Source organism: Sphaerodactylus townsendi, linkage group LG15 (genome assembly GCF_021028975.2).
Source record: "Sphaerodactylus townsendi isolate TG3544 linkage group LG15, MPM_Stown_v2.3, whole genome shotgun sequence".
Classification (NCBI taxonomy): Eukaryota; Metazoa; Chordata; class Lepidosauria; order Squamata; family Sphaerodactylidae; genus Sphaerodactylus; species Sphaerodactylus townsendi.
Window position 1 is genome coordinate 29,394,199 of NC_059439.1, and position 11,624 is coordinate 29,405,822.

At 46.2% G+C, this 11,624-nt stretch overlaps 1 protein-coding gene across 1 annotated transcript; it reads right to left on the reverse strand.

Moving 5' to 3' along the window:
• Window positions 1–1,161: 1,161 nt before the first annotated feature.
• NDUFA3 (NADH:ubiquinone oxidoreductase subunit A3) lies at window positions 1,162–4,354 on the reverse strand. The gene is given in 6 exon segments (XM_048516873.1): window positions 1,162–1,209; window positions 1,480–1,668; window positions 2,072–2,149; window positions 2,810–2,884; window positions 4,245–4,278; window positions 4,280–4,354. Coding segments are annotated over 5 exon segments (339 nt in total). The 5' UTR covers window positions 4,340–4,354; the 3' UTR covers window positions 1,162–1,209; window positions 1,480–1,576.
• Window positions 4,355–11,624: the final 7,270 nt, after the last annotated feature.

An 11,624-nucleotide genomic window follows, 5' to 3' on the forward strand; every position in this document is an offset into this window, starting at 1 on the left:
TTGTGGGCACGCGCACCATCACCTGAGTTTGGGCACTCAGCAGTGGCATAGCGTCAAGGGGGTGAGGGGTGTGCAACGCACTGGGCACGTACCCCTGCAGGGGTGTGGCAAGGGCGTTCCAGGGGTGTGACACAGAGGTGGGATCCAGCAGGTTCTCACCAGTTCTTGAAAGTGGGTTACTCATTATTTGTGTGTGCTGAGAGGGGGTTACTAATTGGGTCCGCTTTTCCGTTAGAAATCCCATTAGGTCCAAAAATCATAAAGTCCTGTTGTTTCCTATGTGGCTGGTTAGCGAAGGTAGAAAACGGGATAATTCTCCCTGTCGGGCTGTTTCAAAGACATGTTGTAGAAATATGGTAAAGTTCCTGGTTTAAGGAAAGTATCCTTCTTTTGATTTCTAGAAACAACATTAAGTATTTGAAAGTATTAAGTATTTGACAGGCAGTCAATTAGAGGAGAAGTCGTTGTTTCTGTTGGCAGTAGACGATGGGACTTGCTAGAATGAGTTTAAATTACGGACAGAAAGATACCAGCTGGAAATTTGGAACTTTTTTTTTTTACAGGAAGAGTTTTTTACAGTAACAAATAAATTATTAATGCCCCGCCCCTGGAATTCCTGGCCCCGCCCCCGTCGTGCCCCGCCCCGCCCCATTGGCGCTACGCCACTGTTTGAATCCCACCACCATGGGAACCTGTTACTAAAATTTTTGGATCCCACCACTGGTGTGATGGGGGTGTTTCAGGGCATTCCAGGGCAGGGCGGGGGCAGACAGGGGCGTGGGGCACACACATGCCCCAGTCACAGTTTTCCCTTGCTCCGCCCCTGGCACTCGGTCTTTAAAAGGTTTGCCATCACTGTGCTACAGCATTCCCACTTTTCCCCCCGCTAAATTCCTTTGATTTACACCTTGCCTCAAAGGTCTGTACGGTTACTGATTTGCCCAAGGAAGTTCCACTAGCGCTGTTCTGTGAGGATGGCAAATACTGCAAGAGATTTCTTAACGCCTTAGCAAAACTGTAATTCCTGAGCATCTCTCGAGGGAGGAAACCGTGGAACCTGAACCACACTGAACAAACTTTCAGTCATGCTTTGGGGAGTTCTAAGAGTCTCGTCTCCCGTGTTGGAGAAACTTCCCACAACAAACCCTACAAAACGTGTCCTTTAAGTTAACAGCATGTTTAATACACTCTAGAAACATTCTCCATCTATTAATAGAATCCAGCAGCCTTCAGATAAGGACTACATAATTCCCTATCAGCCAGTCAGCATGGCCAATTGGCCACGCTGGTAGGGCTGATGGGAATCTGTAGTTCCTGAACATCTGGAGAGCTTCGCAGGTTCCTGTACCCCTGGATCTACAACGGGGGGTAGGGAACCTCGGCTCTCAGATGTTCAGGAACTACAATTCCCATCAGCCTCTGTCAGCGTAGCCAATTGGCCATGCTGGTAGAAACTGATAGTTCCTGTTATCTGGAAAACACTGTGAAAACAGCAGGGTTGCAACGCATTAAGGTGCACCAGTTGGGTTGGATTGGTGGACTCTTCAGTGGCGGCTCAGGAAGTCTTCTGAAGGCCTCAGAAGTTCTTCAGCCACTCGAGGCTTGGGCCTTCCTTGTCACAAGGGTGGGCGGGAATATCGGGCATGTTGCCATCATCCCGAACGGGGACTGTGGAGAAAGGGAGGGGGAAATGGGAACACGTTCCTTGACCCACGCGTGTGGCGATGAAATGTAACATGAAAAAAACCCTGTGGGGATCACACCTGAAGTTTTATCTAGTTCTGCATCCTGTTTCTTAGACTGGCCAACCAGATGCTTCCTAGAAGTCCACAGGAGGTACAAAATCAACAGCCCTTCCCTTTGACCCAAGCTGTTATCACTGTTGGGGTGACCTGTCAATTTCTGATCTCTCAAACGCCCTTCTCTCTCCCAGAACTGATTAAACTAGCACAGGTATCATTTTCCCACAGCAAAGACCAATGTCAAGAACTCACACAGTTTTTCTCCTCCACTGCCCAAAGTAAAAACTACCCCCCCAAAAAGAGTGAGCATTTTAGGTCGGTGGTTGTACCTGGATATGTGTACGGCATCGCTTGGTTGATCATTCCACTGTACTTAGTGTAGGGGCTTAGAAAGGGAGTAATTATAGCTGAAATAGGAAAGGGAGAAGGGTGTGCATCAACAAGACATGGAGAACACATCACATACTAAGCTGCATCAGAACAAAGATCCCCCCAGAGCCAGCGTGGTGTAGTGCTTAAGAGAAGGTGGATTCTAATCTGGAGGATCTGGTTTGATTCCCCATTCCTCCACCTGAGTGGTGGAGGCTTATCTGGTGAACCATATGTGTTTCCACATTCCTACATTCCTGCTGGCTGACCTTGGGCTAGTCACAGTTTTTCGGAACTCTCTCAGTCCCACCGACCTCACAAGGTGTCTATTGTGGGGAGAGGAAGGGAAAGGAGCTTGAAGGCCACCTTGAGTCTCCTTACAGGAGAGAAAGGCGGTATATAAATCCAAACTCTTCTTCTTCTTCTTCTTCTTCTTCAATTTCCTATGGTCAATCAGATGCCTCCCAGAAAACCCATGAACAGGACAAAAGCTGCCCCCCAGCAGCTAACATTCTGAGATACACTGTCTCTGAAGCTGGAGGTTTTATTTAGCAGTCAGGTCTAATAACCACACAGTACAAGGTCATCATAAGTCAGTTGCAACTTGATGGCAAAAAAAAAAGTGCTGTAAAAGGCGGGAGGTGGGAGGTGTTCAGCAAGGTTCCTGTGAGGAATAAAAAACGCACACGTACACTCACCTAGGGTGCCGATGGCAAACGAGGCCACAATAACTGGTTGCGTGGCCCAAGCGTTTTTCAGATATGCCCCGATTTCTGTAGAAGCACCCAGAAACATGCATCATTAGCAAAATGGCTTTAAGTAGCTGGTTTTGAAGGACTAGAGTCTAATTAGAAAAGAAGCAGGGGGCTGGGGTAAGTTTCGGAGACCCTAAAATGAGGGGGGGGGGTCACTTTGATGGTCTCTTATAGAAAGTGACACGGCTCACCTGCATTGAATAATCTGGGGGCAACCTGCTCAGAAACTACCTGTAGATGATTACCTGTAGACTAGAGGCTCAACTAGGTGGCCATTGGGAGTCACCCCATTTTATGGTTAGTGTGCCTTGACAAGAGATGCTAGAAGGGAGGCTGCAGCCAGACAACCTGGTGTTTTAATTACCAGAAAACTCTCTTTTATGCTTTATTCATTCTTTTAAATTCTTTTGGCGGAAAACTAGGAATCTGGATCCCCTACCTGCTCAAGACACACTGGCTCAGTGGACTGTCTCAAGCAAAATCAGTTTGCCCAACCCCTCACTTTTCATACCTGTAGTATCAGAGACCAAAATCTCACTGAGAGTTTGTGGTGTCATCATTCGAGAAGAAAACGACAACATATGTGCTGTTTTCTTCTTTGAAGAATGTGGATTTCAGCTTGTCGAGGAATAAACAACAGCCTCTCTTTTGTAAACATTTTAGCGTTCTGCTATGTGTTCAAAATGTAAAATGATATTTTTTGGTAATGTAACATAATCATGTATTGTCGAAGGCTTTCACGGCCAGATTCAACTGGATCTGGTGGGTTTTCGTCTGCATCTGTGGCTGGCATCTTCAGAGGTGTATCACAGAGGGAAGTCTGTTACACACTGTTACACACAGATGCAGGTGAAATGTTAGGAACAAGATCCACCAGACCACGGCCACACAGCCTGGAAAACCCACCAGAACTAGTAAGATAATAATATTGCATTACACAACTGCTGTAAATCCCTAGAGGCATCAAAAGTGGGTGGATGAACAAAATAGGAGATATAATTCACATTTCAGAAGGGTTTTCTAAGCCACAACAGAGACAAAAATCACACGTGGTGGGATCTAATGGGAACAAGGTTGAGATCCTTGGGGCAAGGAGAAGGAATCTAGGGAGTGAATTATGGGGACTGGAAGATCATTGAACTCTACAATTACACATATTCTCCGCTCTCACAAAGTCACATTCCAACATCCCTTCTCCACTGTCCAAAGGTCATAATCTAATGTTTTCAACGTCCTTGGGAATCCTCCTGCCCCAATGCACCCCTATCCATTGTCCCTGATGCCTTTGGCAAAGGGGCCAAAACTCCCACCTGCAACTAAAACGAATTGCTTTCCCTCCCCGCAAGCAAACGCATGCAGAAATGATCGCTCCACTTACTGCCGAAAACAGCCATCTTGCAATTGATCCGGAGAAGCGCAAAGCATTCTGGGAACTGTAGTTTTATACCGGTTCTCCGCCTTGCGAAACCTCATGCTGGAATAAACAATGACTATAGTCTTTAAGGTGCCACTGGGTGCCTTCTTCCCTGCTTTGCAGAGCCTTGTTGAATGTTTCCAAGCTGCAATGGTTTTCTGTCGGGGAGGGGAGAGATTTTGTAGCCTAAGCGCTCCAGCAAGTCCGGATGTTTGCTATCTAATGTTTGCTTTAATGTGATGCCTTGTGATGCTTTTTCATTAGGCAGATTCAACAATATAGAAACGTCTAACAGATTGTGCGCCTGGCAATACTGGACGAGTTGACTCCTTGGTCCATCAGTGGTTGCACTGTTCTAGATTTAAGGGAATTAGATCAAAACATGTGAACCTTACTCCCTTATTCCAAACTGATCTCCCTGATTTTATTTAGACTACTCTATTTGTTAGATAACCCAGATCCCCCTTTCCGTGTGAAATGGTTAATCAATGCATGTTGTTTGTGCGGGTTTTTTGTTCTAGGTCAGGGGTAGGGAACCTTTAACACTCAAAGAGCCATTTGGACCCGTTTTCCACGGGAAAAGAAAACACTTGGAGCCGCAAATAATTTTTGACATTTAAAATAAAGATAACACTATATATATAGGGTTTTTTTTACCTTTTACTCCGCTCATTCTGAGAAGCGCATGGATGCGCCCGCCCTGCTGCCTGCAGGGCGGGCAAGGATGAAGCCGCCGGCTCAGCCTCGCCGGCCACTAGGAAAGCGCCCGTCCCGCTCCCACGGGGCAGGCGAGAGGGGAGCTCCTGCATGTGAGCTCCCAGCCAACCGTGGGCAGTTGGTGCGCCTGCCCTGCTGCCTGCAGGGTGGGCAAGGATGGGGCCGGCGGCTCGGCTCGTGGAGCCACAGTGCAAGGGCAGAAGAGCCGCATGCGGCTCTCGAGCTGCAGGTTCCCTACCCCTGTTCTAGGTTGTAGTTCTGGAGTGCCTCTAATGCATGCCACAGTGTTTTTTTTTGTGGTCCTCTTACTCGTTTAATGCCCATTCTGGGCTTTTTTGCTGTCCCGGAGGCATTTTTGGCCTGGAAAGAATAATAAATGCTCATTGCTTGTGTGTTTTTTTGTTCTAGATTGTAGTTCTTGGGTGCCTCTAATACATGTCACAGTTTTTAATGGTCCTCTTATTAGTTTAATGCCTGTTCTAGGTTGTTCTGGGCTGTTTTTTTTTTTTTTTTGCTGTACTGGAGGCATTTTTGGCCTGGAAAGGGTTAATAAATGCACATTTTCTCTGCTATTTTTGTTCTAGATTGTTCTGGAGTTCTGGAGTGCCTCTAATGCATGCCACAGTTTTTTTTTTTGTGGTTCTCTAACTCGTTTAATCCCTGTTCTGAGCTGTTCTGGCTCGTTCTGGCTTTTATCCCATCCCCCCCCCCTGCCCCCGCCCTGAGGGGGCTTTTTCAAGACAGAAGAAGTAGCAGCAGCAGCAGAAGGCCAGCAGCAGCAGCAGCAGCAGCAGCAGCAGCAGAAGGCCATTGCTTTCACATCCTGCATGTGAGCTCCCAAAGGCACCTGGTGGGCCACTGCGAGTAGCAGAGTGCTGGACTAGATGGACTCTGGTCTGATCCAGCAGGCTAGTTCTTATGTTCTTATGTTCTTAAGTAGATCGGCCTTTTTATCTTCTGCCATCCCCAAATAAAGCTGACCCTGCCTAAGAAATAATGGACTTCTGACTGTTGGTTGTCTGAGCCACTTTGAATACCCTGGGAAAAGTGGGAATGAGTAAACTCCAGAGCATGTGCAGACTGCATTTCTCTCCCCTCTAAGTAATCCCCTCGTTCCTGGGGAGATCAGAGAAGCACTCCTGTGTGTTTTTCAGGATGGGGTTTTTTTTTTAGACCATGCTTTCAGGAATTAACCTCTGGATTTTTCTGCAATTGACCCGTGAGGATCCCTTGCCACCCCTTCCACACACACATGTGAAGGTGACACCATCATCCCGTCTCTGTCTCTGTCTCTGTCTCTCTCTCTCTCACACACACACACACACACATACACACACAGCTTCCACGCATGCATCAATTTCCTTTGAGTCATTTGGGGCTTTTTCTGGCTCTTAAGGGAAGGAAGCTGGATCTGTCGTCGCCCAGTCTTGACATAAAGAGGACATATCTTCAGTTCCTCTTCAAAACTCCCAGACTACAGGGTAAAAATATTCCGTTCTGTTAAGCTCTGGAATATCCGTATAGGATGAAACTCAGAATTTAGCAGGATCTGGAGGTTGTTAATGTCTGAAAGGACTGAGGTCCCTTCTCACATGCTTCTCTTGACTATCTCAGGAGCCTCAAGAGGTTACCCCAGGACCATTTTAATACATAGGCACAGTGGCGTACTTCGGCAAACTGGAGCCCTGGGCAAAACCTGATTTTGTAGCCCCCATCTCCTATTAGCCCCCATTGGAAACAATGGGGGATGGGGGCACTCCTTTTGGGAGTCCATAACTTTGGACTCCCTAAACCAAACCTCACCAAACCTGTGTGATATTATCAGGAGAGTCTCCCGAAAACCCCCTGAAATTTTGGTGCTGCTAGCCTAAAACCTGCGCCCTCTGCAGGCCAAAAACGGAAAAACACTGAAAATACAAAAAATCCCACAAACGAACCTGCAGTTTTTGCGCCCCCCACAAGGGGGTGCCCTGGCCAACTGCCCACTTTGCCCAATGGGAGGAACGCCTCTGCATAGGCATGCTGGGTAGTTGCCCAGGGGTCGCACAAGCATAGGGGCCCCATGCTAATCTATACATGTTGTGACAGCATCAATCAATCAATCAATCAATCAATCAATCAATCAATCAATACTACACCATCCTAAACTATAAATATTTGTTATTGGAGAATGCATATTTAGCATGAGTTTCTCTAAAGCTAATGAACAATATTAATGTTAATTTGTACGGCAACTAGTAGATGTCGGCATTCGCCTCTGATTTAGTATCACGGTCATCTCTGCAACTGCACGTGCGTGTCTTTGTATGGGACTCACGTGCCTGATTAATAATCAATAATTCATAGCGATTTCTTGCTGTGCCGTCTCTGTAGGGTTTACCTATAGGTTGAAACGTTTGTGTTTTTCAAGACTCGTATTGTTCAAATGTTCTTGTTGATTCATCTTTGGTGCACAGCGTGTTTTTTAATGTTCAAACACTGGTTTTGTTGGAAGTGCCAACAAATATATGTTGCATTTTATTGACAATTTACGTTTTTATTCCTGTGAGTGGTTGTGTGGGTGGGGGGCTGCAGAGCACTGCTTTGCCTAGGGCTATAATACTGTTTGGCCTGGGTTACCCTTTGGCACTCCTGTCTAACTCTGGAGAAAATCTCAGCTTCTTGGAAATCACCCTCCTTCTCCCCACACCCCTGTCTCTCATCTCAGTTTCCAGATGTATAAAGTGTTATAGCTCCCGTATGGAGGTCAGCAGTTCCTCAAAAGGCCCATAATATACAAACATGTTTAAGAACACAAGAATTGCTTTTTTAGATCACCCGGAGATCCAGCCAGACCTGCTTCATCTCCAGTAATAAATAGCTGGTGGTAGTTAAAAAAAACATTGTGGAAATGATGGCAATAACAGGAGAGCCTATATGCTGGCTAGATTTAACATCATGCCATCTCTGCTACATAGAGGAAGACTTAAAGGTCTTCCAAGCAATAAGAGGTTCTGTACCTGTAGCATAGGATAGCTGGATTCCATCCCACACATTCTCCTGAACTGCTTATTATACCAAGAACTCCGATCCAGTCTGTTATCCCAAGCTATAGACTCTATGATTGATTATACTGAATCAGATAAAGTAGTAACACTTTTAAATTGTCAGGATTTTCATTGTTGCCTTATAGTGGCAAAGTTTTTGTCAGAAGTTTGTGAACTAAATGTATGACAAACGAGAAGTTTTTTACTATTCACTTCTTAACTAGAACTGTATTTTTATACTATCGTGTATATGCCAATAAAGGCTTATTGAATTGAATTGAATTGAAATGATGGCAATAGCTATGCTCTTGTCCCCAGCTACTTAGATGTAGAGGTATACTGTCTCTGAACATGGAGGATTGCCAAGAGACTTTTTCTGATCATCAGTAAAATGGGGCAAGCCCATCTGTGTTTGTGGCCGTAAGTCACCCATCGCTTTGCAGCCTTCCTCTCCCATATAACAGTGTATGCTTTCAAGGTCTCCAGAACTATTCATCAGAACAGCCATGGTTCCTCAAAAGAAAAGTGGGAAGAAAAGCCGGGAGGGCCAGGGGGGGGGGGGGAGGGGTGCTTCCTAGCTTCCAAAAGCACGTTACAGGCTTCAAAAACTCACTGACTATGAAATATCCTCTATCAATTTTCTTCTGTCCAGTTCAGAACTCCTGCTGATCTCTGTTTCCCAGATCAGATAGACTAGAGGGGAAAATACCTTGACATCAGTATTTGCCTTTGTCAAAAAGAGAAGTATTATTTTCCCCCCTTTTTCTTGTTCCACTGTGGTTGATGATGGATCGTTTCCTGAACAGCTGGCATTGTGCCTCAGGAGTTCCAGATGCTTCAGTTCTCATTTGAAGACGCCTTGTACGTTCTCAGGATGCCTGTTACTCTCCCATTCTTACTTTTGACTATCTGTGAGTACAATTTGTCTCCCTAGATCCATAAGAAGTTAGGAAGGTGTCTCCTGGTTGGGGGGTGGGGGTGGGTAGTTTTCCAGACAGCATGGTGTAGTGGTTAAGAGCAGGGGCACTCTAATCTGGAGAACCAGGTTTGATTCCCTGCTCTGTCACTTGAGCTGCGGAGGCTTATCTAGGGAACCAGAATAGCTTGTGCACTCCAACACATGCCAGCTGGGTGACCTTGGGCTAGTCACAGTTCTTCAGAGCTCTCTCAGCAGGGGTGTACTTCTTCTTCTTCTTCTTCTTCTTCTTCTTCTTCTTCTTCTTCTTCTTCTTCTTCTTCTTCTTCTTCTTCTTCTTCTTCTTCTTCTTCTTCTTCTTCTTCTTCTTCTTCTTCTTCTTCTTCTTCTTCTTCTAAGATACTGTCTCTGTAGAAGAATGGATTAATTAGGTAACCGTGTAGTCTTTGGAGTCTTGTGGGGGGATATATGACAGGTAGTGATTTTAGAGAGAGGGCTAGGGAGCAAAGACATCCATATTTCCCAGACTGGCAATGGGCTTTTTAAATCAGGAGTCAAAAGACTTCTTCATAGTTGTGATCTGGGTGATTTAGGGTTGATTCAGGATAGGAAAAGAAGAAGTTTGCCTTCACACTGCATAATTAACTTGCAGAACTCCTTATCACAACATATGGTGCCGTTTGCTGAGATTATTTGAAAAGATATTTGGAAAAAAAATATATAACAGGAGATGGGTCTTCCAGCAGGATATATTGTTTACACCGGTGTTGGTCCAAAAGAAAAATTCCAAAACACAAGAACACCATCCACTGTATTGGGACCAACCGAAGGACACATACGAACTGGATAGCCCAAAGTAGCCCCCAGATTTCAGAAGCTAAGCAGGGTGGACCCTGGTTAGTACTCGGGTGGGAGACCACCAAAGAAGTCCAGAATGAGAACGCAGAGCCAGGCAAACCAACGCTGCATGTCCCTTGCCTTGAAGACCTCACAGGTCGCCATACGTCATCCTTCAGTTGGCAGCTTTCCTCTCCCGTATAACAGTGTGCAAGCGTTCAAGGTCTCCAGAACTCTTTCCTCAGGCCAAACGTTACAAAATCAGCAAAGGAGGGGGGTGGAAGCAGGTTTCTCAGGGCAGTTCGTTCAGTGGATAACACTCACCCACAGCCTTCAAGATCAGAAGCGGTGTGTGCTGGGAAGCAGGTAGAAGGATTACAAAGCCTGGATATTATGTCCTCGCTCTGAGTTTCCCTGGGGCATCTAGCGAGCAATTGTTAAAGCCTTGAGGCAAACTTTATGATTGGCTCAAACGTATAGGTCAACATCTGGTGGCAGGAAGAGGAAGGCAGAGATGGGAGCGGGCAACTCATAATAGAGAGCCAATATACCCATTAGAAGCCTCAAAGAATTGTTGGAAGTGTGTTTGAACATACTAACATACTGAGGAAGAGGCACGAAAAACGTTCTCTACGTGCGAAACGTTTTTATGTAGAACCTACAGAATTGGAATATGGACTATATGAAACTGAAGCTTTGCCTCTGAAAAAAGAATCGGCAGGAATTGAATGGACTAAGCGGTTATTTATCTTTAGTTATAAGTGTTGGAAGACTTGTACTGTATCTTGAAGAACTCTGTCAGAGAAATGGAGGAAATGTAAATACAAATAGAAGCGTTCAGTTGATTAATTATATGTAAGATCAATATATAAGATTGGATACTGCCAGAGTGCAAAGTGTGTATTTCTTAGTATTTAGGCTAGTGTTGACATTGCACTCTTAGAGATAGTGGTGATTGATTAGGAAGAGGAAGGAACCAGGGGCGGACCCAGAGGGCCAGGAACAAGTCACCACTTGGTCCAGACCTGTCACCAGCCATGGCCCTTTGTGTCAGCTCACCAACGGAGTCCTCCTGCCTTGGGGGATGATGGAGTGAATTATCTCTTGCCCTCTGTTGGTCCCACTGACTTCAATGACTTGTAGCCCAGCAGAGGCGCTCAGCTTGACTCACTTCAGGGCTGTTGTTATTTCTCAGACCTCCCCTGGAAGGCACCAAGAAGAAGAAGAGTTTGGATTTATATCCCCCCTTTCTCTCCTGCAGGAGACTCAAAGGGGCTTACAATCTCCTTGCCCTTCCCCCCTCACAACAAACACCCTGTGAGGTAGGTGAGGCTGAGAGAGCTCCGAAAAGCTGTGACTAGCCCAAGGTCACCCAGCTGGCGTGTGTGGGAGTGCACAGGCTAATCTGAATTCCCCAGATAAGCCTCCACAGCTCAGGCAGCAGAGCTGGGAATCAAACCCGGTTCCTTCAGATCAGAGTGCACCTGCGACTGTGCCACTGCTGCTCCTGGAGGCTGGAAATCTCGAAACAGAGGTTTGTTTGCCGATCTCTCTTTCTCTCTTCTAGCTCTTCCAAAGCCTTCCATCGTCTGGCATCGGGCTACAGAAGGAAAGCACCACTTCCGATGTACATCTCCGGAGAAATATGCCGGTGGCTGGTTCTCCCTGCACCAAGGAGACAGCCAAGAGCCCGTGGCCGAGAAGAAAGCCTTACCCACCCAGTCCGAAGTGACCTTTATAGTCCCCGGCTTTGGCTCCAGCGAGCAATTCCACTGCAGCTATCAGGTCTGGGAGGCTGGGAAGACATTTTGTTCCCCATTCAGTGACCCTGCAAATATCACTGAAGGT